The sequence below is a fragment of the Saccopteryx bilineata genome, chromosome 5 (genome assembly GCF_036850765.1).
Source record: "Saccopteryx bilineata isolate mSacBil1 chromosome 5, mSacBil1_pri_phased_curated, whole genome shotgun sequence".
Classification (NCBI taxonomy): Eukaryota; Metazoa; Chordata; class Mammalia; order Chiroptera; family Emballonuridae; genus Saccopteryx; species Saccopteryx bilineata.
The window spans coordinates 123,586,312-123,614,076 of record NC_089494.1 but is presented as its reverse complement, the minus strand read 5'-3'; the positions used below and the strand labels follow the sequence as shown (position 1 = coordinate 123,614,076).

The following is a 27,765-nucleotide window of genomic DNA, read 5'->3' as shown; positions in this document are numbered from 1 at the left end:
TTTAATAAATCAAATAAAAAGCCTAGCAGATACTCTTAAAAAAATTTTCTCTTAATAAACATCTTACTTTTACCCAAAACTCTCGGTAATAATTTACATCTGCATGACATATTAAAACATTAAATCTGTAGAACTAAAAATGTTCTAAAACATCAGATATAATTGAAAAAGATGTAAATGAAATGGCTAACATAAACTTCTAAAAACTAAATGATTTGATTTGACCCTTACAAAAAGTATGTACTTTCAAGTATATTGCATCCAGGACCTACAAAAAGAACATTAAACTGGGCACTGAGACTACATGACCTCAGCAAAGCAGCAAGATTTTTCAAAAATAACTGAACTTACAATCTTTAATTCCTAATATTTCCTTTAATATTGGCCTGTTTGCTCATGGAATCACTTCATCAATTGGGCCTGTATCTGCTCCATCCGAGGTAAGAATTTTGCTCCCATCCTGCAACAAAGTCCTCCTTGGGGACAGAACAAGTCACACCTAGCCAGTCTGTTGTTGGATGGCTACCGTGACGAGATGAGGACAGAGAGTTTTCACAAGGCCCACGCAGATGGCATTAGATGTCCATATGTAAGTCTTATCTACTGTAACAACACTATGTAGAACACACTTTCCCCAGACGCCTAACTTACTGCTAATCACATTACCCATCGACGATGACAAACAGAATTGACAATGCACCTGAGCTACTACGCACTCATCCATTTTATTAGTAAACTAGGTAGAAAGTATTACAATTAAATCTGATCAACAGGAAAAAAAACGTTATAATTCCCCCAGAGAAAAGTAAACAGTGTCTTGAAGAGAGCCTGGATAACAGTGACCAGTGTGCTGTAGCAATGACTAGCTATGAAAACTGATGATTTTCAGAGTATCCTGCATTCGTGCTTACCATGGTACTTGGCCAAATCACAAAACATCAGAAGAAATGAAATGACTAGGGAACTATTGGAAATTCTGTTTAAGCTATAAGGTCGTATCTTATGAATTTACATCAGCAAAAGAACCAAGCACAGTACCTTGACCACAGTGACTAAGCAATGATTATTTGATTTATCTAACAATTAAAATAGATTCTTTACTTTTATTAAGACTTTATTCATTTTAGATAGGAGAGAGAGACAAAGAGAGAAGGGAAGAAGGAGCAGGAAACATCAACTCCCATATGTGCCTCAACCAGGCAAGCCCAAGGTTTTGAACCGGTGACCTAGTATTCCAGGTCGATGCTTTATCCTCTGTGCCACCACAGGTCAGGCTAAAAATAGAATATTTCAATGTTTCCATATAAGAGCTTAATATCTGACTAGTGGTGGCACAGTGAATAGAGTGTCGACCTGGGACGCTGAGCACCCCAGTTTGAAACCCCAAGATTGCCAGCTAGAGTATGGGCTTGCCAGGTTGAAAGTGGAATTATTATTATTATTAAATGTTTTTGACGTGAGAGCAGGGGAGATAAACAGACTCCTGCATGTGCCCCAACCAGGATCCACCTGGATACCCCAACTTGGGTCGATGCTCAAATCAACCAAGCTGTCCTCAGCACCTAAGGCTGACACTTGGACCAACAGAGCTATCCTCAGCTCCTGGCCCAACATTCGAACCAATCGAGCCACTGGCTGAGATAGCTGGAGAGAAAAAAGGGAAGACAAGCAGATGGTTACTTCTCATGTGTACCCTTACTGGGAATCAAACCCACAACATCTGCATAGTGGGCCACCTCTCTATCCACTGAGCAAACCAGCCAAGACCAATCATGAAATTATTGACATAATCCCAAGGTTGCTGGCCTGAGCCCAAGGTCACTGGCTTGAGCAAGGGGTCACTGATTTAGCTTGAACCCCCCAGTCAAGGCACGTATGAGAGGCAATAATAACAACTAAAGTAAAGCAACTACCAGTTGATGTTTCTCATCTCTCTCCGCTCCCCATCCTCTCTTTCTAGTTCTAGGAAAAAAAAATCTTAAAAAAGCCAATTTCTAAGTGCTGAAAATATTACAAAATCATGACAACTTTGTTTTAACAAGTGGTCATTTGTATGGATTTCCTGTAAATAAAAAGTAGTTATTACTACTTTAGCAACTAATGATAATGGCTGAAGAACATTTAAATGAGAAAAGTAAAACATCCTTCTAAAACAACCACTTTTATCCTTTTTTTTTTTAATTTATTTATTTATTCATTTTAGAGAGGAGAGGGAGAGACAGAGGGAGAGAGAGGAGAGACAGAGAGAGAGAAGGGGGGGAGGAGCTGGAAGCATCAACTCCCATATGTGCCTTGACCAGGCAAGCCCAGGGTTTCGAACCAGCGACCTCAGCATTTCCAGGTCGACGCTTTATCCACTGCACCACTACAGGTCAGGCTAAATCTTTTTCTTATTTATTCATTTTTTATTTTTTTTTTAGAGAGGAGAGGGAGAGAGAGAGAGAGAGACAGAGAGGAGAGACAGAGAAAGAGAAGGGGGAAGGAGCTGGAAGCATCAACTCCCATATGTGCCTTGACCAGGCAAGCCCAGGGTTTCAAACCGGCAACCTCAGCATTTCCAGGTCAACGCTTTATCCACTGCGCCACCACAGGTCAGGCTACTTTTATCCTGACATAGGCAGAGGTATGGATGCAGCTCTGAAGTTGGCTTTCACAAGTACAACAGCTATTACTGATGCTCTTTAAGGCATCAGTTCAATGTTTCTCGTGTATTAACCCACTTAATTTTCCCAACAACTCAGTAAGATCAGCACTATTAGTAATCCCCATGATACAGCTGAGGACACAGACACAGTAATGTGACTTCCCTCAGTGTCACACAGCTGCTAAGGGCTAAACTGGACTAACGTCCAGGTTCCAGAGCCTGTGACTGTAATAATAACAATACTATCTCTTGATATACTGACTCATGTTGCTTTAAGTAACAGAACACCAGTAAATTAAGCTCATCAGGAAAATAAACACATTATTTGCAAAATTTGTTCTTAAAGAAAATTGTGACAACTTTACTACCCAAGGAAAAGACAGAATCCATGAAATGATGAAATAAATGAAGAACAGTAGTGAAAAGGGAAAAATAATTTAATAAAAATAGCTTTGAAAGTCTCAACTACCAAATAAAAGGCTTAGGTGGGAAGAGGCATAAAGACATCTATCGAGTTTTGAAAATAGTCTATCTTACACTGAAAGATAGTTACAAGAGTGTGTAAATATGCCCTGGCCGGTTGGCTCAGTGGTGGAGCGTCGGCCTGGCGTGCAGAAGTCCCGGGTTCGATTCCCGGCCAGGGCACACAGGAGAAGCGTCCATCTGCTTCTCCACCCCTTCCCCTCTCCTCCCTCTCAGTCTCTCTCTTCCCCTCCCGCAGCCGAGGCTCCATCGGAGCAAAGATGGCCCGGGCACTGGGGATGGCTCCTCTGATCTCGGCAGAGCGATGCCCCGGAGGGGCAGAGCATCGCCCCCTGGTGGGCGTGCTGGGTGGATCCCAGTCAGGCACATGCTGGAGTCTGTCTGTCTCTCCCCATTTCCAGCTTCAGAGAAATACAAACAAACAAACAAAAAAAAGTGTAAATATATAAAAATACTGTGGACTGTATAGTTGAAATATGTCCACTCAAGGTATGTGTGTATGTAATTTAAAAGTATGAATAATCATTTTAAATCATTTGGCTACTTCAACAATAAGGTTAATAAAATGATACAATGTCTCAACAAAAAATTTTGGAGCAAAGTTGGCAGTATTTCCTCCTGGAAATATTCCACCCACTTAATCTTTGTAATCAATGTGTCACTGTCAGACTTTTGCATCTGCCCTAAAACATAAAATCAGTTAATAAATGGCCTATTAAATCAATAATCTAATTAATCTAGGTTACTGTATTTCCCTGTGTAAAAGATGCACACTTTTTCAAAAAAATTTGGGGTATAAAAACTGGGTGCAGCCCTGGCCGGTTGGCTCAGTGGTAGAGCATCGGCCTGGCGTGCAAGAGTCCCGGGTTCGATTCCCGGCCAGGGCACACAGGAGAGACGCCAATCTGCTTCTCCACCCCTCCCCCTCTCCTTCCTCTCTCTCTCTCTTTTCCCCTACCGCAGCCAAGGCTCCATTGTAGCAAAGATGGCCCAGGCACTGGGGATGGCTCTATGGCCTCTATAGTAGTTGCTTTACTTGCATTTCCCGCTTTTCATGCTTGTTTTTGCACTCACTGTTGAAGACAATGATTCATCATCAGACACTGATGAGTTGTATGAATATTTTTTTGTATGTAACAGAGACAGAGAAACAGAGAGAGGGACAGACAGACAGGAAGGGAGAGAGATGAGAAGCATCAATTATTTGTTGTGGCACCTTAGTTGTTCATTGATTGCTTTCTCATATGTGCCTTTACTGGGGGGCTACAGCTGACCGAGTAACCCCTTGCTCGAGCCAGCAACCTTGGGTTCAAGCTGGTGAGCCTTGCTCAAACCAGATGAACCTGCATTCAAGCTGGCGACATCAGGATTTCGAACCTCGGTCCTCCGCGTCCCAGTCCAATGCTCTATCCACTGTGTTCTGTCTGGTCAGGAAAGTTGTGTGAATTTTATGAAGAATAAAACTTGAGTTCAATAACTTTTATGTATTACATTTTTTTCAAATTTCAGGCAACAAAATTAAGTTCCGTCTTATACATAAGAGCGTCATACATGGGGAAATATGGTAATTATTATGAAATCAAACAGTCCCTCTGAAATGGGACAGTCCTCTACAGTCCCGGGACAGTTAGAAAGCTAATCACAGCACAAGCTCAGCAAAGGAAGATTGGATAGCTCTCACAACAGCCCATTCCATTCCATTCTAACAGGAAACAAATTTCCATAATTTTAACATTTTAATATTCCAAATATGAAATCCTATATCCTCCTTACTCCTTACGTATATACAATAAATCTAATCTTACTTTCATACAAAGTCCTTTAAATATTTGCAAATGACTCTCAAGTCTCTCATCTAAAGTGAGCACTAAACTTCTCTTTACTCTTCTCATGCTTCCGGATCCTTCTCCATCCTAATCATCTCCATTAGCCACCAATACCACCATTCTAAACATCCATTTGTACTAATGCAGGAGGGCATGACATGTCAAGAATTCACACCAATCATCTAAAACGCACCACTTTTTAAAAAAATTTTATTTAATGATTTAAGAGAAAGGCAAAGAGAGAAAGAGACAGACAGAAACCATCTGTTCCTGACCAGGGACCAAACCAGCAACCTTTGCATATCCAGACTATGCTCTAACCAACTGAGCTCTCTGACCAGGGCTTTTATATATACAAACTCACATAAACCAATTTATTAAACTCTAGAATTGAGGTTTAAACCTAAGTATAGGACTTTACAGTTATTTTTATTTAAATTTTAAATATTAAGTTTAACGTAACAGTATCTTCTAGAATCCTGACATCTAAAGAACTCGTAGTTTTGAATTACCTGTAAATTTTCAAGGCAAGACATATTAGGATTAGTAAAAAGTATGAAAAGGGACAGAAGGCAAGAAAAGATCCCGCAGCAATATGAATACTTGACTAACAGGTAACAGTCAATGAAAACTTATTTTGGAAATGAACTTTCATTTCAATCATGCAGCTACAAAGCTATGATACTCTACAGTGATCCACAGATTAGTTTGCAACATTGTCTATAGTTTAGCTATAGTTTCCCAGGACCCCTCCAATAATTCTATAAAAATATTGTTTTGGGCCTGACCTGTGGTGGCGTGGTAGACAAAGCGTTGACCTGGAAATGCTGAGGTCACTGGTTCGAAACCCTGGGCTTGCCTGGTCAAGGCACATATGGGAGTTGATGCTTCCAGCTCCTCTCCCCTTTCTCTCTCTATCTCCGTCTCTCCCTCTCCTCTCTAAAAATAAAAAAATGAATAAAAAAAATATTGTTTTGGGGGGGTTTTAGTTTTTTTTTAATTTTTTTTAATTTATTCATTTTAGAAAGGAGAGAAAGAGAGAGAGAGAGAGAGAAAGGGGGGAGGAGCAGGAAGCATCAACTCCCATATGTGCCTTGACCAGACAAGTGCAGGTTTCGAACCGGCGACCTCAGAATTCCAGGTCGGCGCTTTATCCACTGTGCCACCACAGGTCAGGTTAAAAATATTTTTTCTAGGCTCTGGCCGGTTGGTTCAGTGGTAGAGCGTCAGCCTGGCGTGCAGAAGTCCCGGGTTCGATTCCCGACCAGGGCACACAGGAGAGGTGCCCATCTGCTTCTCCACCCCTCACCCTCTCCTTCCTGTCTCTCTCTTCCCCTCCCGCAGCTAAGGCCCCATTGCAGCAAAGATGGCCCGGGCGCTGGGGATGGCTCTGTGGCCTCTGCCTCAGGCGCTAGAGTGGCTCTGGTCGCAACATAGCGACGCCCAGGATGGGCAGAGCATCGCCCCCTGGTGGGCAGAGCGTCGCCCCTGGTGGGCGTGCCGGGTGGATCCCAGTCGGGCGCATGTGGGAGTCTGTCTGACTGTCTCTCCCCGTTTCCAGCTTCAGAAAAATACAAATAAATAAATAAATAAATAAATAATGAATAAATAAAATAAAATAAAAAGATTTTTTCAGCATGACTTATTCCAAGTCACTGGTTTTCAAATTGAAACAGTAATATTGCTTAATGAGCACTTTTTTTTTCCAGAGAGAGAGTCAGAAAGAGGGACAGACAGGAACGGAGAGATGAGAAGCATCAATCATTAGTTTTTTGTTGCGCATTGCGACACCTTAGTTGTTCATTGATTGCCTTCTCATATGTGCCTTGAACGAGGTCCTTCAGCAGACTGAGTAACCCCTTGCTCGAGTCAGTGACCTTGGGTCCAAGCTGGTGAGCTTTGCTCAAACCAGATGAGCCCACCCTCAAACTGGCAACCTCAGGGTCTTGAACCTGGGTCCTCAGCATCCCAGTCCGATGCTCTATCCACTGCGCCACCGCCTGGTCAGGCTTAATGAGCATTTTAGTAAAGATTTTTCTTCTCAGAGACACTGTGTGTGTGTGTGTGTGTACCCTTTTTAAAGTCTGATGTTCAGTGGTCATTAACACTGGAGTTCATTTCTGAAGAGTATATAGGTTAGTCATGAGGCTTGACAGAACCAGGAACTACTACTTGAACCTTTGATGACTCCTGGTATCACAAATTACTTTTACTTAATAATATATAAAAAATTTATGTTGGAGATAAAATATTGAGCTATCTGGCATGAAGTACTAGAACTCACCTTTGGACTCCTTGGTTCTGGATTCATGTTGATTTCCCTTAGTATTTCCTAATTGTTTAAATGTGGTAGAATACTTATAATTTCCACCTTTGACAAAACAAACCTGGAAACTGAGTAGGGACTTCCACAACCTTTGACAGGCAAAGAAAGATGGTGATGCTAAGTGCAGAAAATAATCATGGTTCAGCTTTTGAAGAGATAAATTGAAAAGGAGAAAAATACGTACACAGCCCCAAAATATCAAGTTAGCCACTTTTTAAGCTATACCTGCTATGCTAGACCTCTCTACATGACATAGGTACTTTTTGCCAGCTCAGAACTAGACAGGAATACTTTTCACCAGCTCAGAACTAGACAGGAGTATACTGGTCAGGGCAAAGCAGTACAACAGGCTGTGGAGAAGCTCTTCTCTACCCTTCACAAAGGCCCCTCCGGTGTTCCCAAGAGACATACACAATTTTTAAAAGCATCAGCAAGTTATAGCAGAGAATTCACTGTGCTATACAATAGCATGAACCAAGTAACATGCTATTTGAAAACCAAGTAAGAGGCAAAGTTCTCTCAAAGAGAACTTTATTAAGCTATATTCAAGGGGAAAAAACACAAAGAGGCTTCAGAACATTTGCTTTGAGAGATTTAATAGTTCAGTGTGGAAAAATTCAACTATTTTAAGAAACAATGTGTAAAAAGGGATAAATGACCTAGAACAGCGGTTATCAACCTTTCTAATGCCATGACCCCGCAATACAGTTCCTCATGTTGTGGTGACCCCAAACCAAAAAATAATTTTGGTGGCTACTTCATAACTGTAATTTTGCTACAGTTATGATTCGGAATGTAAATACCTGATATACATTATGTATTTTCTGATGGCTTTAGGCGACCCCGCCGGGGTCGCGACCCACAGCTTGAGAACCGCTGACCTAGAAACTACCATTTCTTGCTTTCAACAGAAATTCTTAGTTTGGTTTCTTTATAATTAAAGTGATCACAGTGCTGAAGATATTTCTCAGATATTCCTGAAATATAATTTAAATCAAACTTTAAAATGGCTAAAAGAAAGAAGTGAATGATAGAGAATAGTTGATGATGGAGGGATACTTGACTTCAGGTGGTGAACACACAATGTAATATACAGATGTACTGTAAAATTGTGTAAGTGTATCCTTTATAATTTTATTAATCAATGTAACTCCAATAAATTCAATTTTAAAAATACCTTAAAAAAATTAAAAAAAATTTTTTAAAGTTATTTGTTATGGTACTTAACCATTGACAAATAACTACATTGTTCACAATAATTAGGGGATATTTTATTGCTTCATACTCATTTTTGAAGAATCTCCTAATTTTTATGAGCAGTATATTTATGATATTAAATGAGAAGGGAGATAGACAAACTCCCACATGTGCTCCAACTGGGACTGACCCAACAACCCCAACCTAGGGCCTATGCTCAAATCAAACGAAGCTATTTTTAGCACCTGAGGTCGATACTCGGACCAAACAAGCTATCCTCAGTGCCCAAGGTCAATGTTTGGACCAATCGGGCAGCTGGCTGTGAGAGGGGGAGAGAGAGATAGAGAGAAAAGGGAGAGGAAGGGGAGAGAAGCAGATGGTCACTTCTCCTGTGTGCCCTGACCAGAAATCGAACCCAAGATGTCTGCACACTAAACCTATGCTCTATCACTGAGACCAGGCCCCAGCCAATGCCATATTTTAATCATATACTTTTACTTAAAAGATTACCTACGGCCTGACCAGGCGGTGGCACAGTGGATAGAGCGTCAAACTGGGATGGGTAGAACCCAGGTTCGTGACCCTGAGGTCATCAGCTTGAGCACGGGCTCATCTGGTTTGAGCAAAAGCTCACCAGCTTGGACCAAGGTTGCTGACTTGAGCAAGGGATTACTCGGTCTGCTGAAGGCCCACGGTCAAGGCACATATGAGAAAGCAATCAATGAACTAAGGTGTCGCAATGCGCAACGAAAAACTAATGAATGATGCTTCTCATCTCTCCATTCCTGTCTGTCTGTCCCTGTCTATCCCTCTCTCTGATTCTCTGTCTCTGTAAAAAAAAAAAAAAAAAAGACTTACCTACAACCTGACCAGGGGATGCACAGTGGATAGAACATTGGACTAGGACGCAGAGTACTCAGGTTTGAAACCCCAGGGTCACCGTATTAAGCATGGGCTCACCAGCTTGAGTGCAGGGTTGCTGGCTTGAGTGTGTGATCAGAGACATGACCCCATGATCACTGGCTTGAGCCCAAAGGTCGCTGGCTTGAAGCCCAAGGTCACTGGCTTGAGCAAGGGATTCCTTGCTCTGCTAGAGCCCCCTGGTCAAGGCACATGGGAAAGCAATCAATGAAAAACTAAGGTTTTACAAGGAAGAATTGATTCTTCTCATCTCTCTCCCTTCCTGTCTATCCCTATCTGTCCCTCTTTGTCTCTATCACAAGTAAAAAAAGACCTACTAACTAAACAATTCAAAAGCTTAATACATATTTATCTAATTTTATCACCTCTTTCAAACCCCTGTATTTTAACTTTAAAAACTAAGATCTAATTAGCGTGCCCTAGTTGGTGATGCAGTGGATATAGTATTGTCCTGGTCAGGGCACAGAGGAAAAGCAATCAATGAGTGCACAACTGTATGGAACAATTAAGTGGACCAACAAGTTGGTGCTTCCTCACTCCTGCTACTTGCTCTCAAATTAATGGAAAAAAATTCTTTTTCATTAGCTGGGAAGCCCCACAATATAACAGGGTAACTAAATCATTAGCAAATGAAAATTTAAATCTCATCACTAAAACCTGAGCTACCCAAGGTCGGTGGCTCAAGCAAGGGGTCACCCGGTCTGCTGTAGCCCCACAATGAGGGCACATATGAGAAAGCAATCAATCAACAACTAAAGTGTCGCAACAAAAAAGAAAAAAAAAAGAGAAAATATTGTCTTTTGTCCTTTCATAATATACTCAGAGAATTATATTAGAGACCCTAACATAATCCCCTCTTTTTAGGAAAGCAGAGGGAAAGAACCTTAAATAAACTCTTCTTCAATATAAGGAAATCCAGAAAAAGAAAATAGGTATTCCTATGAAAAACAGATCCATATGGTTGGCCAAATGATGAGATGTGCCTGAAATGCTTTTCATATTAAACATACTGTGCTGCTGGAAGGAGTTATTCTGCTACAGCCTATTTTAAAGGAGGATAATGTTTCTGTTTTTAATATTGGGGAGAATAAACAGGATTTTGTGGAATGTTTTGTGAAAAAATAAAGTCCTTTAAATCATATATTACATGGTTTGTCAATTTTACTTTAATAAGTTAAATTACTTCCAATAAAAAGTATCAGAAACTTTTATACACTCAGACTTTGTAAACATGCCTTCATATAATTTAAAAACGCATTGCTAAACCACAATAATCTTCGCAGAGTTGATCTTTCATTCAAAATTAGTCAAATGCAACCAGGAATACACAGCAACTTCTCAAAAGTATTAATAATCTTTTTTGTAAGCTGTGTGTACTCAGAGGTTCATTTCCTCTCTGTGCTATATTTAAAAACTAAAAACGAATTGTACTGCCTGAATAAGTCTCAGTAGGACTCCTTATATCGATGTTCTATTTAAATAACCTTGTATGTATCTTATAACCCATTTGTAGTTTATACTACTCATTATGGTTAAATGTTTTTGTTTGGTTTTTTTGATTTTTTTTCTGGCAGAGACAGAGAGAGTCAGAGAGAAAGACAGATAGGAACAGACAGACAGGAAGGGAGAGAGATGAGAAACATCAATTCTCCGTTGAGGCTCTTTAGTTGTTCATTGATTGATTTCTCATATGTGCCTTGACCGGGGGGCTACAGCAGACTGAGTGACCCCTTGCTCGAGCCACCGACCTTGGGCTCAAGCTAGTGAGCCTTGCTCAAACCAGATGAGCCTGCGCTCAAGCTGGCAACCTTGGGGTCTCGAACCTGGGTCCTCCACATCCCAGTCCCACAATCTATTCACTGCGCCACCTCCTGGTCACGCCAAATGTTTTTTTGGTTAAATATATCATACACTGAAAATCTACACCCTACCATATTTCCCCATGTATAAGACACATTTTTTGGAAAAACTTGGGGTCTAAAAACTGAGTGCATTTTATACAGTGGTGTAGAAGTGTGGCATTTCAAATGCCATAGATGGAACTGAGAACGAAGCAATATATGAAGGCATCAGACATAGATGAGGACAAGCTAATGGATGGGAGTTTTGACAGTGATGAGGACTTGTATGAATTTTACGATAAATAAAACTTAAGTTCAATAACTTTGTCATACATTTTTCCCCAAACTTCGAGCCCCAAAATTAAGTGCCTCTTATACATGAGGAAATACAGTATATGGGGTTTTTTGTTGTTGTTGTTGTTGTTTGTATTTTTCCGAAGCTGGAAATGGGGAGGCAGTCAGACAGACTCCCACATGCGCCCGACTGGGATCCACTTGGCACACCCACCAGGGGGCGATGCTCTGCCCATCTGGGGCGTAGCTCTGTTGCATCCAGAGCCATCCTAACGCCTGAGGCAGAGGCCACAGAGCCATCCTCAGCGCCCGGGCCATCTTTGCTCCAATGGAGCCTCAGCTGTGGGAGGGGAACAGAGAGACAGAGAGGAAAGAGAGGGGGAGGGGTGGAGAAGCAGATGGGCGCTTCTCCTGTGTGCCTTGGCCAGGAATCGAACCCAGGGCTCCTGCACGCCAGGTCGACGCTCTACCACTGAGCCAACCAGCCAGGGCCCAGTATATGTTTTTTTTTTTTAAATTGATAAAACAAACCTGAGTACATGAATGATTCCCTGAACCCACCACCCCTCCTCTTCAAAAAAAAACTCTATAATTCTGTTATCACAGCTCAAGAGAACATTACTGCTGATTATCAAACATCCATGCTGATGGTACTTTTAAAATATAAAAGAGGCAGTTTAATATAAAGGTTAAGAGTATAAACTCTGGAGTCAAACAACCCAGGTTTAAATATGACCTTGAGTAGGTTTACTTAACTTTTCTTACTGTGGTTACTAATTTGTAAAATGTAGGTAGGTTCAAGTACTTAACTCAGAGGGTTATTAGGAAGATTAAATAAAATACTTGGAGTAGACCTCAAACACAGTAAGTATGAGCCATTATTTTTAAAGTCTGGAAGATAAAATTCAAACATTTGAAACTTGCAGTCTGAATTCTCTTTAAGACCATTATGCTTCTCACCTGACCAACAGGTGGCACAGTGGATAGAGCGTCGGACTGAAACGTGAAGGACCCAGGTTGAAAACCCCCGAGGTTGCCGGTTTGAGCATGCATGGACTCATCTGGCTTGAGTACAGGCTCACCAGCTTGAGTGTGGGGTCGCAGGGTTTTGTTTTGTTTTGTTTTATAAATAAATTTATATTTTAATGGGGTGACATCAATAAATCAGGGTACACATATTCAAAGAAAACATTTCCAGGTTATCTTGTCATTTAGTTCTATTGCATACCCATCACCCAAAGAGAGATCGTCCTCCGTCACCCTCTATCCAGTTTTCTTTGTACAGGTCGCAGGTTTGACTGTGGAATCATAGACATGACTCCATGGTCACTGGCTTCAGCAAGGGTCATTCGCTGTGCTGGAGCACCCACCCCACCCCCCGCCCAAGGCATACACAAGAAAGCAGTCAATGAACAACTAAGGTGCTGCAACAAAGAATTGATACTTTTCATCTCTCTCCTTCCTGTCTGTCTGTCCCTACCTGTCTCCCTTGCTCTGACTGTCAAATAAAAATTTTTAAAAAAAGGACTCTTATGCTTCTCACTAAAATTGACTTCAGTATCCTTAATGATTCCATTTTTCAACTCCTTTTATTTACATTTTAGCTGGTCTTAAGTGATCTACTTTAATTCTATACTCATAAAACCGCTTCTAATACTATCATGACTCTTCTCCCAGACTGACATCCTAAATTTATGAAAATGTTACCTCCCCTACTGAACTTTAAGAAGCACGATCAGGCTCGACCAGGCGGTGTTACAGTGGATAGACCGTCAAACTGAGATATGGAGGACCCAGGTTCGAGACCCCGAGGTAGCCAGCTTAAGCGCAGGTTCATCTGATTTGAGCGAGGCTCACCAGCTTGAGCCCAAGGTCGGTGGCTTGAGCAAGGGGTCACTCGGTCTGCTGTATCACCTCCCCCCCCCAGTCAAGGCAGATAGGAGAAATCAATGAACTAAAGAGCCGCAACGGAGAATTGATGTTTCTCATCTCTCCCCCTTCCTGTCTGTCTGTCCCTCTCTGACTCTCCCTGTCTCTGCCACAAAAAAAAAAAAAAAAAAAAGCATGATCCAATCTGATCAAGCAGTGGTGTAGTGGATAAGAGCGTCAAACTGGGGCACAAAAGACCCAGGTTCAAAATCCTGAGATCACCAGCTTGAGCAAGGGGTCACTCACTCTGCTTCAGTCCCTCAGTCAAGTCACATAATGAGATAGCAATCACTGAAAAACTAACGAGCTGCAATGAAGAATTGATGCTTCTCATCTCTCCCTTCCTGTCTGTCCCTATTTGTTGTTCTCTCTCTGTCCAAAAAAAAGGCACAATCGGAACCTGACTGGTGGTAGCACAGTGTACAGAATGTCAACCTGGGCACTAAGGTGTTGCACTCAAAACTTTTAGGTTGCTAGCTTTAGCAAAGCAGGCTCACCAGCATGAGTGTGGGGTCACTCACTTGAGCATGGTATCAGTAATATAATCCCAAAGTTGCTAGCCTGAGCCCAAAGGTCGCTGGCTTGAGCAACAGGTAACTGGCTGGGCTTGAGCCCCCAATCAAGGCATATATAATAAACAATCAACAGGGGTCATACCTTCTGAAAAACCTCTAGCTAAGACAAGGTGTATGATATATGCTAATTAAATAAATTTGTTTGGAGTCCAATGCATCAACATCAGTAATCTAGAAGCTCATGTGCTCTTGGCACTTAAATGTTATTTTCACTAACATATTCCATAAACTGTGTGCTGTACTTCCTATTAGAAAAGGATAAATGCATTAAATGATGCCAACTTGCTTATGGGGGGCACTTCTCAATGCTGCACTGCATTCAATTTTATGTGTCTTCCTGTTTTCCATACCTATGCACCAATCATTACAATCTTTGGAGTACCAAGTCCCCTGAAAATAGATCTGTGTTCATTATAACCTTAAAAATATTGAGGATTAGCACTCATAAATTCTGCACCAAAATATACAGTTACCATCATGTCTGCCATGGACAGGGATCATGCATGCTTACAGATGAAAGGCTGACCTAAAAGGACAGGATAGCTGTCTTCAACACTCAAAGGAGGGCCACAGAGAGAGCACAGATCTAGTTTCTCATGTTCCAGAGGCATGACGAGCTGTAAGAAGGCAGATTTCTGAGAGAGACAGCCAAAGAACTCTCTGAAAATCAGAGCTATGTAAAACTGGAAAAGGGAATCATGTAAGATAACAGAACACTATTATCACTAAAAATGTTTGAGTAGAAGACTGATATTTAGGAATGATGTTGAAAAGATAGGTATTTAATAGAGTTAAACTACATAATCACAAACCTACCCTTCAATTAAAATTCTTCTCTGATTTTCTTTATACTTAATCCCAAGTGATGGTCTGATGTGCAACACTAACATGCTGTAGGCACACGCTTATCTGCTCGATGTAGTGTGTATGTGGGATACATAAACATGACAACCACTTCATATAGGGCAACTGGCTTTTTAAAAGTTGGAAGGTCCAGCCTGACCTGTGGTGGCGCAGTGGATAAAGCGTCAACCTGGAACGCTGAGGTCGTCGGTTTGAAACCCTGGGCTTGCCTGGTTAAGACACGTATGGGAGTTGATGCTTCCTGCTCCTCCCCCTTTTCTATGTCTTTCTCTCTCTTTCTCCCACATCTCTCAAATAAATAAATCTTTTAAAAAAACAAAAAAGTTGGAAGGTCCTGTCCCTACTTGTTTAACTTCATGAACTGGAGTTCCACCAGTCCCTGATCCCCAACCACCAAGTGAAGGATAAGACAATCGTACGTAGCCCTGCCTGACCAGGTGGTGGTGCAGTGGAAAGAGCATAGGACTGGGACGTGGAGGACCCAGGTTTGAGATTCCAAGGTCACCAGCTTGAGTGCACTCATCTGGTTTGAGCAAGGCTCACCAGCTTGAACCCAAGGTTGTTGGCTTGAGCAAGGGGTTACTCAGTCTGCTCTAGTCCTCTGGTCAAGGCATATATGAGAAAGAAATCAATGAACTAAGGTGCCACAACAAAGAACTGATGCTTCTCATTTCTCTCCCTTTCTGTCTGTCTCTATCTGTCCCTCTCACTGATTCTCTCTGTCACCAAAGAAAAAGAAAGAAAGAAAGAAAGAAAATTGTAGTCCTGGTCAGATAACTCGGTTGGTAGAGCACTGGTCAGCAAACCGTGGCTCGCGAGCCACATGTGGCTCTTTTGCCCCTTCAGTGTGGCTCTTCAACAAAATACCTAATGATTAGCAAAGGCCAGCTTAGGAATACCTTAATTAAGTTAATAACAATATACCTACCTATATAGTTTAAAGTCTTAAAAAATTGGCTCTCGCCCTGGCCAGTTGGCTCAGCGGTAGAGCGTCGGCCTAGCGTGCGGAGGACCCGGGTTTGATTCCCGGCCAGGGCACACAGGAGAAGCGCCCATTTGCTTCTCTACCCCTCCGCCGCACTTTCCTCTCTGTCTCTCTCTTCCCCTCCAGCAGCCAAGGCTCCATTGGAGCAAAGATGGCCCGGGCGCTGGGCATGGCTCTGTGGCCTCTGCCTCAGGTGCTAGAGTGGCTCTGGTCGCAATATGGCGACGCCCAGGATGGGCAGAGCATCGCCCCCTGGTGGGCAGAGGGTCGCCCCTGGTGGGCGTGCCGGTGGATCCCGGTCGGGCGCATGCGGGAGTCTGTCTGACTGTCTCTCCCTGTTTCCAGCTTCAGAAAAATGAAAAAAAAAAAAAAAAAATTGGCTCTCAAAAGAAATTTCAATCATCATACTGTTGGTATTTGACTCTGTTGACTAATAAGTTTGCTGACCCCTGGGTTAGAGCATCATCCCAAAGCACAGAGGTTGCCAATTCGATCCCCCCACAGAATACATATAGGAACAGATATTCCTGTCTCTCTCCTGCTCTCTCCCTTCCTCTGAATTCAATAAAATAAACATAAAGACAATTTATTTTAGTCTGACCAGGTGGTGAGACAGTGGACAGAGCATTGACCTGGGTTGTAAACCCCAAGGTAGCAGGCTTGAGCACAGGCTCATCTGGTTTGAGAATGGGCTCACCAGCTTGAGCATGGGATCATAGACATGACCCCATGGTCGTTGGCTTCAGTCCAAGGTCATTCATTTTGAGCAAGGGGTCATAGGTCAGGTCAAGGCACCTATGAAAATCAATCAATGAACAACTGAAGTGCCACAACAAGTTGATACTTCTCATCTCTCTTCCTTTCTGTCTCTTTATATCTGTCTCTCAAAAAAAACAAAAACAAAAAAAACCACACAATTGTAAGAACATTCGCCTAACCAGTTGGTGGTGGCTCAGTGGATAAAGTGTCCACCTGTAACACTGAGGTCCCAGGTTTAAAACCCGACTTGAGTACAGTCTCACCAGCTTGAGTGTGGGATCATGTCAATTGATGTTGGCTAGAGGCCAAAGTGGCTGGCTTGAGCAAGGGGTCAGTGGCTTGGCTGGAACCCCCAGTCAAGGCACATATGAGAAGCAATCAATGAACAACTAAGGTGTCGCAATAACAAGTTGATGCTTCCTTTCTGTGTCTTCCTTTCTGTCTCTCAAAAAAAAAAAAAAAAAGGAAGAAACTTATAAGAACATTAGTTTCATTGTTTTAAAAAATAATCCATAAATTCAGAAAATGTAGAAAAATCAGGAATGACAGAAAATGGGTAACTGGAGTCTAATGACTTACATGCTATACCATACCTGCTATTAGAAGTACTACTTAGGTGGTCTAATTGACTTTATTTAAAACAATCATATTTGGCCCTGCCCAGCTGGCTCAGTGAGATTAAGAAAAAAATTAAAACTAAAGAAAGTACTTTTTTAAACAAGCAAAACAACATGAATAAACTAGAACAAAAATGTGTACATGTTTGAAATTTCTAAAGCAAAAACTGAAAAAAGCTCCCACCATAAACTCTCAAATCAATGTAGACATATTAGTATATTTGTTAAGCTATATGAAGAACAGGTAATGAGTCAGCATCCACTTAACTATATCCAAATTCACCAGGGCTCAAATATAAAAATATTTAACTGTAGTTAATATCTTACCAACTCTTTAAATTTCAGAGGAAAAATACTTAAGCACTGCTTAGAAACAGTTTCATTACCAAAACTGAGTAACACTTCATTAGAACTTTGTGGTTGAAAAATGTTACCATATAACACATTTTTTTGTTTGTTTTTTAAATCCAAGATTCAGAGCAGTTTTATATCTGACATCTCAAGTTATTTTAGTCCTCATCCAATTTTAATTAATTGTTTGATAGTTTAGAATCGCTTTTAATTAAGTTGTTTCCTCTATATTTCTTAAAACATTCAAAGCTTAGAAAAAGTTGTTTAGCTTATTTCTGTTTAACAGCTAAGACTTCTACTAATAGTGAAGAAAGGTGCAACATTAGTGTAACATTAGGCTAGGAGACAAGTGTTAAGTAATTCTAGCCCTGGTTCTGAACTTTTACAATGAACATGTCACATAAGCCTTCCAGGTCATGGTACTCACCCATGAAACAACTCAGAGCAGATTGACCTCAGAGACTACATTAAGTTCTGAAGCTGTACAACATTGTGACCATCACAGTGAATATACTTCTTCATTATTATAGCTACTCCATACAAACTATGGATGAACCCATTTAAAAATGTGCAAGGCAGCCCTGGCCAGCTGACTCAGCGGTAGAGCGTCAGGCCTGGATGTGGAAGTCCCAGGTTTGATTCCCAACCAGGGCACACATGAGAAGCACTTATCTGCTTCTCCACCCTTCCCCCTCTCCTTTCTCTCTATCTCTCTCTTCCTCTCCCACAGCCAAGGCTCCATTGGTGCAAAGTTGGCCTGGGTGCTGAGGATGGCAGCACGGCATCTGCCTCAGGAGCTAGAATGGCTCCAGTTTCAGCAGAGCAATGCCCAAGATAGTCCGAGCATCGCCCCCTAGTGGGCATGCCTGGTGGATCCAGGTCGGTGCATGCAGGAGTTTGTGTCTCTGTCTACCCCTGCTTCTCAGTTCGGGAAAAAAATACAGGAAAAAAAATGTGCAAGGCCAGGAATGTTTAAGCTAATGTAATTTTTTAAAAAATACTGGGTTAAGACCCTGGCTGGGAGGTTCCATGGATAGACTGTAGTCCTGGCATGCTGAGGTCATGGGTTCAATCCTCAGTCAGGGCACATACAAGAAGCAACCAATGAGTGCACAACTAAATGGAACTAAATAAAATAATGAGTTAATGTTTCTCTCTCTCTCTCTTTCTCTCTCTCTTCCTCCCCTTCTCTCTCTTCTCTCGCTCTCAAACCAGTGGGAAATTTTTTTAAAAATACTAGATTGCAATATGGGTTAAATATCAAGAGTATGTATTTTCTTTTCTAGAAAGTATTGACACTATATGCTGCAAACAAATCTCTGAAGAGTTGTAAGAACTTACAATTCAATCAAGACAACTCTGCTGACTCTCATTACAAGGGGAAATCTCTGATTAATAATATCTTCACACCCACCATCTGCAGCACTCATACACCCAAGGAATCTGTTACTTCTACAGTATACTGAAATCAAGAGCATGAAGTAGGATGTACTCTTCGTTAAAAATCAGTAGATCCAAATTAAGCACTTGAGAAATCGTAGACTAATGAGATTTGTTAGATGTGTAAATGTGTTTACATTCTTATATTGTATATATGAAACACAGTTAATTCCCTACCTGTAGCACTATTAAAGTGACATAAATGGTATTGATGTACTGTTAGCATTTCAATGCTAACACTTTATGAAGTCTAAATTAATCCAAGTGAAAACAGACATCTTTGTAAGATGGAGTAATTAATAAATGTTTTTATAACTATAAAATCAATAAAAGTAAACAAGGAATCCCTCAAAAATTTAGTAATGTATGGCCATGTAGTACAAATGTGATATAAAAAACCACCAGCTTTCAGAAACAGCAATGCTAATTAAAAGTACAGCTACTGATCCTTCAGTTAATGCATACTTTGAAAAGACTGCCCGGAGGATGTGAGCTAGCTACATAAAACTCGTGTTCGCATGTTGGAGAAAGGTATCCAGTGTACCAGACAAGAAAAGGAACACAGCCCTAAAAGAAGCATGCAGAAAAACAAGTAATTGGGGGAAAGGGATTAGAGAAGGGAAACACTTGAATTTAATTTATAGCTCAAAGAATTCTAAGATGATATTAACAGTGAAAATCTACAAAATGTGAACCAGAGAGAGTGTTTAGGTTTCTTTTAAAGAGCATGTGTAAGAAAACCGATGGATATGTAAGCTGGTATTGTGGTATTGTGATTTAACCACAAATGCCTTCCTATTTAAACAGTCCAATGAGTGCTGTTAGTACACATACCTCGGAGAATTCTTTCCTCATGGCAACGAAGAAAGTCCCAGATTCTAACAGTGCCGTCATCAGAGCATGTAGCAAATTTATTATCCGTGGGTGAGAAACTGTTACATGAAGACACACAGCAGGGGAAAGAAGTCAGCATTTAACAGATCTGTGCTTCTCAGACAGGGAAAAATAAAAACACTGTGCTTCTATAAATAGAAGAGGGAAGTATCCTTAGAGAGAACGCTGTCAGCTAACCATGGCATCTCATCAAAAGAAGAAAAGAGTAGTTGTTTCTTACTTTTTCAATCATCAATATTCCGAGCACTTTACAAGTGTATTACTGCTAACACTATTCATGCTCCCCACAGTACAGAATTTCCTGTTGTGCCAACAGAAAACATGGAGCTAATTTAAGTGTAGAAACTAAATTCTGTTTGTGAAATATTCCTGTAAAGAGTCTTTTAAATCACATAGGAATACTACTCAGAAAGTTTGCATCAGCTTCTACCTGACAATCCATGAAATGATAAACTGAAAAAAACTGGGCACAACATTTAAAGACTGCTGCTATCATTCCTACATAAGATGCTTCTCCTTTATTTAAAAGGCCTGCAGAAAACTTTCACCCCTTCTTCCTAGCAAGCTAACTCATGAATGTTGCACCTTTTGACAAAAATGTTAACAGAGAGACGTTCAGACTTGTGTTTAAAGCCCATGAATCTGCTGCAAAGGAGAGAGCCATTTTTCCTCCCTGTAGTTCAAGACCAGCAAGTTTCTCATCTAACCCTAAAAACTGACTTGAAGTTTTAAACCCTAAGACTGAGAAATGACCAACTGTGCAAACTCAATGTATGGACAGACCACTACAGCAAAGTCTCTGCAGAAGCATGTTTATGCACCAATTTTTGTTAAGATTCTGACAACAGAAATGTGACTGCAGTGGATGTTTCTATAAAGATGTCAACCTCTTACCAAACATGGGCTGCACAGCCAGAGAGAATGCTGCTTAGCTTTATTCTGAGGCTACAGCAACTCTTCAGGCTGGATTTTAAAACTTTCTTTTTCCAGTTTTACTGTACATATCTCATTGATATGTACAAATATATACAGCTCACTGAAAATATTTTGAACTGCACTATTACACATTTGCATAGCTGATGGTATCAACAGTGAATCGGAAGTCCTAGAGTCTTCTTGACAATGATCTGCTTACAGTTTCAAAGTTTGAAGAACGCATTCATTAATTCATTAATGTTACTTGAGAGAGTTTTTAGGTCTACTGTACTTTCTTTTGAAGTTGTGGCATAACCAAGCCAACCAGGTCTTCACTTAAGCCTTTTTTCCTTGTATTTTGTGTGAACTCTGAAGGTGTTCTCTGTAGGCTTTGGATTTTATTCAGTTGTATAATTAAAGACTGAATTCTTTATTTGGAATGAAATATTCTTCTCTTACACAGTAGGTAATAAAAAGGAGTAATGGATACACATTATTAACCATAAATGAAAAGAGAAAACCAGTGCAGAATGCGCAGACAATACATCTCTAACACATTGTAAAGCAGATACCAGGACACTACTTCAGAAAGGTGCCAGCACAATAGTGAGTATGTGCAAACAAAGGAAAATACTGTGTTTATAGGGTGCAGAAAGTTTCCCAGAATCTGACAGAGCCCATGCATCGCTGCACCCAGAATACACTCCAAGAGTAATTTAACCATGACAATAGGGACTACAGAAAATGGTATATTGTGTATAAACCTGGCCTCTCTAATCGCCTCCTTATGTGCCTGGAACATCTTGACGTTGTTCATATTCGACTGCCAATATTTCACATATCCTCCGTGGTCTGCTGTCAACATCCACATATCATTATGTGACCAAGTCATGGCCCTTACTGGGCTATCGTGAGCCTGTGAAAACAAAACATTTATAAACATTACATACAAGAGTACATGATAGAAGGCTTTATAGGAGCATATATTAACTCAAAGAAATGATTTGCCCAACTGTAAGTTTAAAATGCCAGTAAAGTTACTCTATCTCAAGTTCTTTACAGTACTGTAGAATGATGCTACCATATGATGATTAATGTTACCTGTAATATTGTTTCAAAATTGAAAGTAAGTCCATTCCACAAAGTGAACTCTCCACTAGAAGCTCCAGTGACCAACCTTCTTCCTTCTGGAGTCCACTGGTGAAGAAAAAAGACAGGTTATACAAGGCCACAAATCCTAAACCTTACATACATACAAAAAATATATTTGGGGGGAGGGGCGCGAAAAAGACAGAGAGAGGGACAGAAGAAGGGAGAGAGATGAGAAGCAACAATTCTCATGTGGCACCTTAGTTGTTCATTGATTGCTTTCTCATATGTGCCTTAACTAGGGGACTACAGCAGAATGAGTGACTCCTTGCTCAAGCCAGTGACCTTGGGGCTCAAGCCAGGGACCATAAGGTCATGTCTATGATCCCATGCCCGAGCCAAAGGGCCAATGACCCCACACTCAAGCTGGTGAGCCCTCGCTCAACCTAGATGAGCCCACCCTCAAGCCAGTGACCTCGGGGTTTCGAACTTGGGGCCTCTGTGTCCCAGGCTGACGCTCTATCCACTCTACCACCATCTGGTCAGGCCTTAATTAATTTTTAAAACATAAAGCCTTTATTTACAAAATACCCAATAATCAACATTAAATAGTCAACACTGACTTTCACTTTAGTGTAGCTAAGCAAGTATTTTCACAGAAAAGAACTTTATTAACACAGTTCAGGGGAAGCTCTTACACTTTAGGTCATTAGCTAAATAAAAAATAGTGTGAGTGCATTATGAGTCCCTTTCTAAGTTGCAAAGGCCTAAGCACTCTATCGAGCATTTCAAAATAAGATCTGCATAAACTTCATTTTCCTAGGATACATGGCAGACTAACATAAATAAGATGGTCAGCCAGTAAAAAAACACAACATTGAATGAAGAATTTTATTTCAACAGCTAGTGGACCAATTCAGGCAGAATAGTTTATCATTGTTTTATGAAAAGCAGCATTAACGAGTACCAATTTAAGGACATCAAGGCTATCAAACTTTTACTGGCAACTAAGTGTACTAAAAAACAAACAAACAAAAACTCATTAAAGCTCTTTGTCCACAGTATCAAGTAGTAACCAGTCTTATGCTGATCTACTTTCAAGAGTAATACAACAGATTCATTACAAACACTACACCAATATTTTAGTTAGAATTATCCTACTAAAGAAAATCTGATATTTATCAACTCAAAACATACTTTTTCTTACTTTTTATTTTCAAATTTCTATATAGATTATACACTCATTTTCCTCATAAGATGTAAATACATGAAATGTCAATACAATACTGTTTTCAAAAAAAAATTGTGACAAAGAGTTAAGAAATACAAGTGTGGATATAGTAGATAAGTAAAATTATTAGCAATAAACTGATTTTTATCCAGATATACATTTAAAATAATGTTTAACTTTTTTATCCTATTAATTATATTTGCAGACTAACTCAGGATTAATTTTTCCAAAAATATCAAACAGAATACTTACCCTAACAACAAATACTGGACACTTTACTTTATTTGTTGATGTTCGAACAAATTTTGTTGTTACTGCATTCATAGGATTATTCAACATCCCTATTGGTGGGACCAGCTACAAAGAAAAGACAATTGGGTTTTAAGAGGTCCTAATTCATCATAGGGCATTAACCAGAGACATGAAAAGTTATTATTTCAATATTTAAATACAAATTCAGGAATATACAAGACTTTAAGAAACCTGTAATAATATAATGACTCTGTATTTATTAAATGAAAAAAAACTGAGATACAGAGAGAGTTAAATACCAATTATATCTAAACAAAACAAAATCAAGTACCAGATTTCCCCAATTACTTCTTGAAGTCAACAATCCAAATTTCAAATTAGTGTTCCTATTACAACAGACACTGAGTCAGTATAATGTTTTGTTGGACACTGCTGTAAGCCCCAAATCAAAAATTCACCCATCATTAGATTAAAAAAAAATTTTAGGTTGAGATATAAAAAAAAATGATCATGGTTTAAAGAAATATGTTATAAAATCCCTTTAGGAAATTTTTGTTTTTTGGTTGTTGTTTTTTTTAATTTATTTTTTACAGAGACAGAGAGTGAGTCAGAGAGAGGGAAAGACAGGGACAGACAGACAGGAATGGAGAGAGATGAGAAGCATCAATCATCAGTTTTTCACTGTGCGTTGCAACACCTTAGTTGTTCATTGATTGCTTTCTCATGTTTGCCTTGACCGCGGGCCTTCAGTAGACCGAGTAACCCCTTGCTGGAGCCAGCGACCGTGGGTCCAAGCTGGTGAGCTCTTGCTCAAACCAGATGAGCCTGTGCTCAAGCTGGTGACCTCGGGGTTTCGAACCTGAGTCCTCTGCATCCCAGTCCGACACTCTATCCACTGCGCCACCGCCTAGTCAGGCAGGAATTTTTTGTTTTAATTATAAAAATGTAAAGAAAAAAATCCACGTTTGAATTTGAGATCACATGTTTTTGGATCAAATGTCCAAGGAAAAAGGTTTATATTAAGCTAGTATAACATATCTAATACTTACATCATTATAATAACCTGCATCAGGCTGAATTGCTCTCATATCTCTCTGGTCTCTTTGCCATATTCTATTCTGTTGAAAATAGATTAATTAATCAATTGATATATGATCTAATTGTACTCAATATAAAACTAAAGTAACAAAATTAAGCTACTGTTAAGTGAAGAAAAAACAAGATTAAAATGTTTTCATTATGTTCTAAAACATACATAATGGTTGGTATCTTATCCTACTCACATTGTTTTGAATTTCCCTCTTTACTCACATTATCCCTAACCAATCACCCAAGATGCTCTTAACCCCAACACATTCTCAGTGACCACACAAACCTGAATGGAGGGTGAAGTAGAGAGGCATTCCCAATTTCCTTCAAAAACCTCAGCACAAAAACAATTCCTTTTATTTTGCCCATAGCTTACTTAATTCCTCTCAAACTCTCCTAGTCTAGTTTTCCAACTGAAGTACATGGAAAACCTAAACCTGTCTTTACCTCTGAGTCTTTTAACATTCCAAGCACTCTGCGGGTTTAACAAGTATTTTAAAGCTGGCCTAGAGATTAAAGTACCCTCCTCTGAGATTTGTTATAAACCTTTAGGACTAAGCCTATTTCTAAACTAGAGTCTAACTTTAAAATATTTTTTGTGAAGATATTCAGGTAGATATTTTTAAGAAAGTACTAGTGACTGTCTTCATTTAATATCCCACTAATTCAAGAAATACAAGTATACTTATTATCCTGCATTTTAAAGACTTTTTAAAAAAAACAAAACAAAGTTTGGTCATCTGAAGCACATGACCTGGACTTACCTCCAAATACTTAATTACAGATGGATTATAGTCTATAGTTTTTCGGTTTACTGCTTTTCTCATTCGTTTTCCATCAAAGGTAAGTTGTTGCATCGCTTGCTGCTGTGCAAAATCAGGTCGTTTATAGAACAGTTGTCGAGGTGCCTGGTGTTGGAACCTTGGCATATGGAAAAAACGAGGAGGAGAACCAATTTCTGTAGCCATGGTGATGTCTTTGTTCTAGGGCACTGGGATAAAGAGAAAGTACTTTCATTGCAAATATCAGCACTGAAAACATTTTCAATATCAACATTTTTACACTACTCTTCCTTTTTCTAATACACTTCATTTCTAGATTTTAGTCACCTGTTTACAAAATGAACTATATATTAGATTTAATGGCAAAGACCAGTCACCCATTTGAAAAAGGTCAATTCATAGAATAAGTGCTAATAATAAGCATTTGCTGTCAAATTCAGCCTGATGGAAGGAAAAATTACAATTTAGAACACTTGGGTTGAATGGGCTGTGTGTTTGTTATGCATGTGTGGGGTGGGCAAATGGAGAGGAAGAAAGACAGAACTGTTCACTTTTTTTTTAAGATTTTATTTATTTTAGAGAGAGGAGAGAGAGAGAGAAAGAGAGAGAGAGAGAGAAAGAGAGAGAGAGAGAGAGAGAGAGAGAGAGAAAGGCAGGGGCGGGAGCATAGGAGCAGGAAGCATCTACTTGATTCTTGTATGTGCCTTGGCCGGGCAAGCCCAGAGTTTTGAACCAGCAACCTCAGTGTTCCAGGACAACACTCTTAAATATCATATATATCCACTGTGCCACCACAGGTCAGACAGAACAGTTCATGTTTTTTAAATGAAGTTTTCATTAGATGTTGGATGGAAAAACAAATCATTTTAAGTTTATCATAAAACCTCGTTATATCACTAAAAAGTTTTTAAGGCCTGACTTCTGTCCTTTTAAATATCCTAGGGAGCCTGACCTGTGGTGGCGCAGTGGATAAAGCATCGACCTGGAAATGCTGAGGTCGCTGGTTCGAAACCCTGGGCTTGCCTGGTCAAGGCACATATGGGAGTTGATGCTTCCAGCTCCTCCCCCCTGTCTCTCTCTCCTCTCTGTCTCTGTCTCTCTCTCTCCTCTCTAAAAATGAATGAATAAATAAATAAATAAATAAATAAAAATATAAAATAAATATCCTAGGGAGCCTGAACAGACAGTGGCACAGTGGATAGAGTGCTGGACTGGGACACAGAGGACCCAGGTTCGAGACCCCGAGGCCACCAGTTTGAGTGTGGGCTCATCGGGTTTGAGCAGGTTCACCAGCTTGAGCCCAAGGATGCTGGCTAAAGCAAAGGGTCATTCGGTCTGCTGTAGCCCCCCAGTCAAGGGACATATGAGAAATCAATCAATGAACAACTAAGGAACCGCAATGAAGAATTGATGTTTCTCATCTCTCTCTCCCTTCCTGTCTGTCTGTCCCTATCTGTCCCTCTCTCTGACTCTCTACCACAAATTAAATAAATAAATAAATAAAATAAATATCCTAGGGATAGTATATAAAAAGAAGAAACTGTCCTATTTCCTATAAACGCTACAAGTACGTATATACATCAAATTTCATGCTCCAAGAAACTACCATAGAAACTTATTACTCAGTATGTGTTTTACAAATTTACACAGGCAGCATTAGCTAACATGTCAACGAAAAAACAGTTTAAGAGCTTAGTTTTTCAATTTTAATACTCTCCAGTTAAAACTTCCATTCCAGTTATACAAATATGCATAATTTAAAAACACATTTTAAGTATACTTTGGCCCTTGACGAATAGCTCAGTTGGTTAGAGCATTGTCCCGAAATGCCAAGGTTGCAGGCTCAATCCACAGTCAGGGCACATAAAAGAATCAACTAATGAATGCGCGAACAAGTGGAAGAACAAATCAATGTTTCTCTTTCTCTCTCTCAACTCAATAATTTTTTTTTTTTAATTTTAAGGATATAGTTCATAAAATCGTATTTTTGAAATCAGACCATGAGTCTGGCCAGGTGGTGGCACAATGGATACAGCATCAACCTGGGAGGCTAAAGTCCCAGGTTTGAATCCCTAAGGTCACCAGCTTGAACGCAGGCTCACCAGCTTGAGTGCAGGGTCGCTAGCTTGGGCATGGGATCATAGACATGACTCCATGGTCACTGGCATGAGCCCAAGGTCATTGGCTTGAGCAAGGGGTCACTAGCTCCGCTTGAGCACCACCTCCCCGTCAAGGCACAGATAAGAAAGTGATGAGTGAACACAATGAAGAATTGATGTTATCATCTCTCTCCCTTCCTGTCTGTCCCTGTCTAGCTATCCCTCCCTCTCTCTCCATACTTGAAAATTAAAAAAAAAAAAGTTGCAACCAGCCTGACCGGGGCAGTAGTGCCGTATATAGAGCACTGGCCTGGGACACAGTGGGCCCAAGTCCAAAACCCTAGGTTGCCAGCTTGAGTGCA

The 27,765-nt window shown here is 40.2% G+C and overlaps 1 protein-coding gene across 8 annotated transcripts in view; it reads right to left on the bottom strand.

Moving 5' to 3' along the window:
* The window catches only part of WDR33 (WD repeat domain 33), a 130,512-nt gene that overhangs the window by 67,372 nt on the left and 35,375 nt on the right, over positions 1-27,765 (bottom strand). For 5 of the 8 annotated variants that reach the window (XM_066232991.1, XM_066232995.1, XM_066232997.1 and 2 more), the window contains exons 2-7: positions 25,287-25,513; positions 24,483-24,551; positions 23,434-23,538; positions 21,963-22,058; positions 21,626-21,777; positions 19,887-19,984 (exon numbers count right to left, since the gene is read on the bottom strand). In XM_066232991.1, coding sequence (XP_066089088.1) covers positions 19,887-19,984; positions 21,626-21,777; positions 21,963-22,058; positions 23,434-23,538; positions 24,483-24,551; positions 25,287-25,490 — 724 coding nt within the window. In that variant the 5' untranslated portion in view covers positions 25,491-25,513. The other 3 variants (XM_066232996.1, XM_066232994.1, XM_066232998.1) reach the window with 3 other exon arrangements.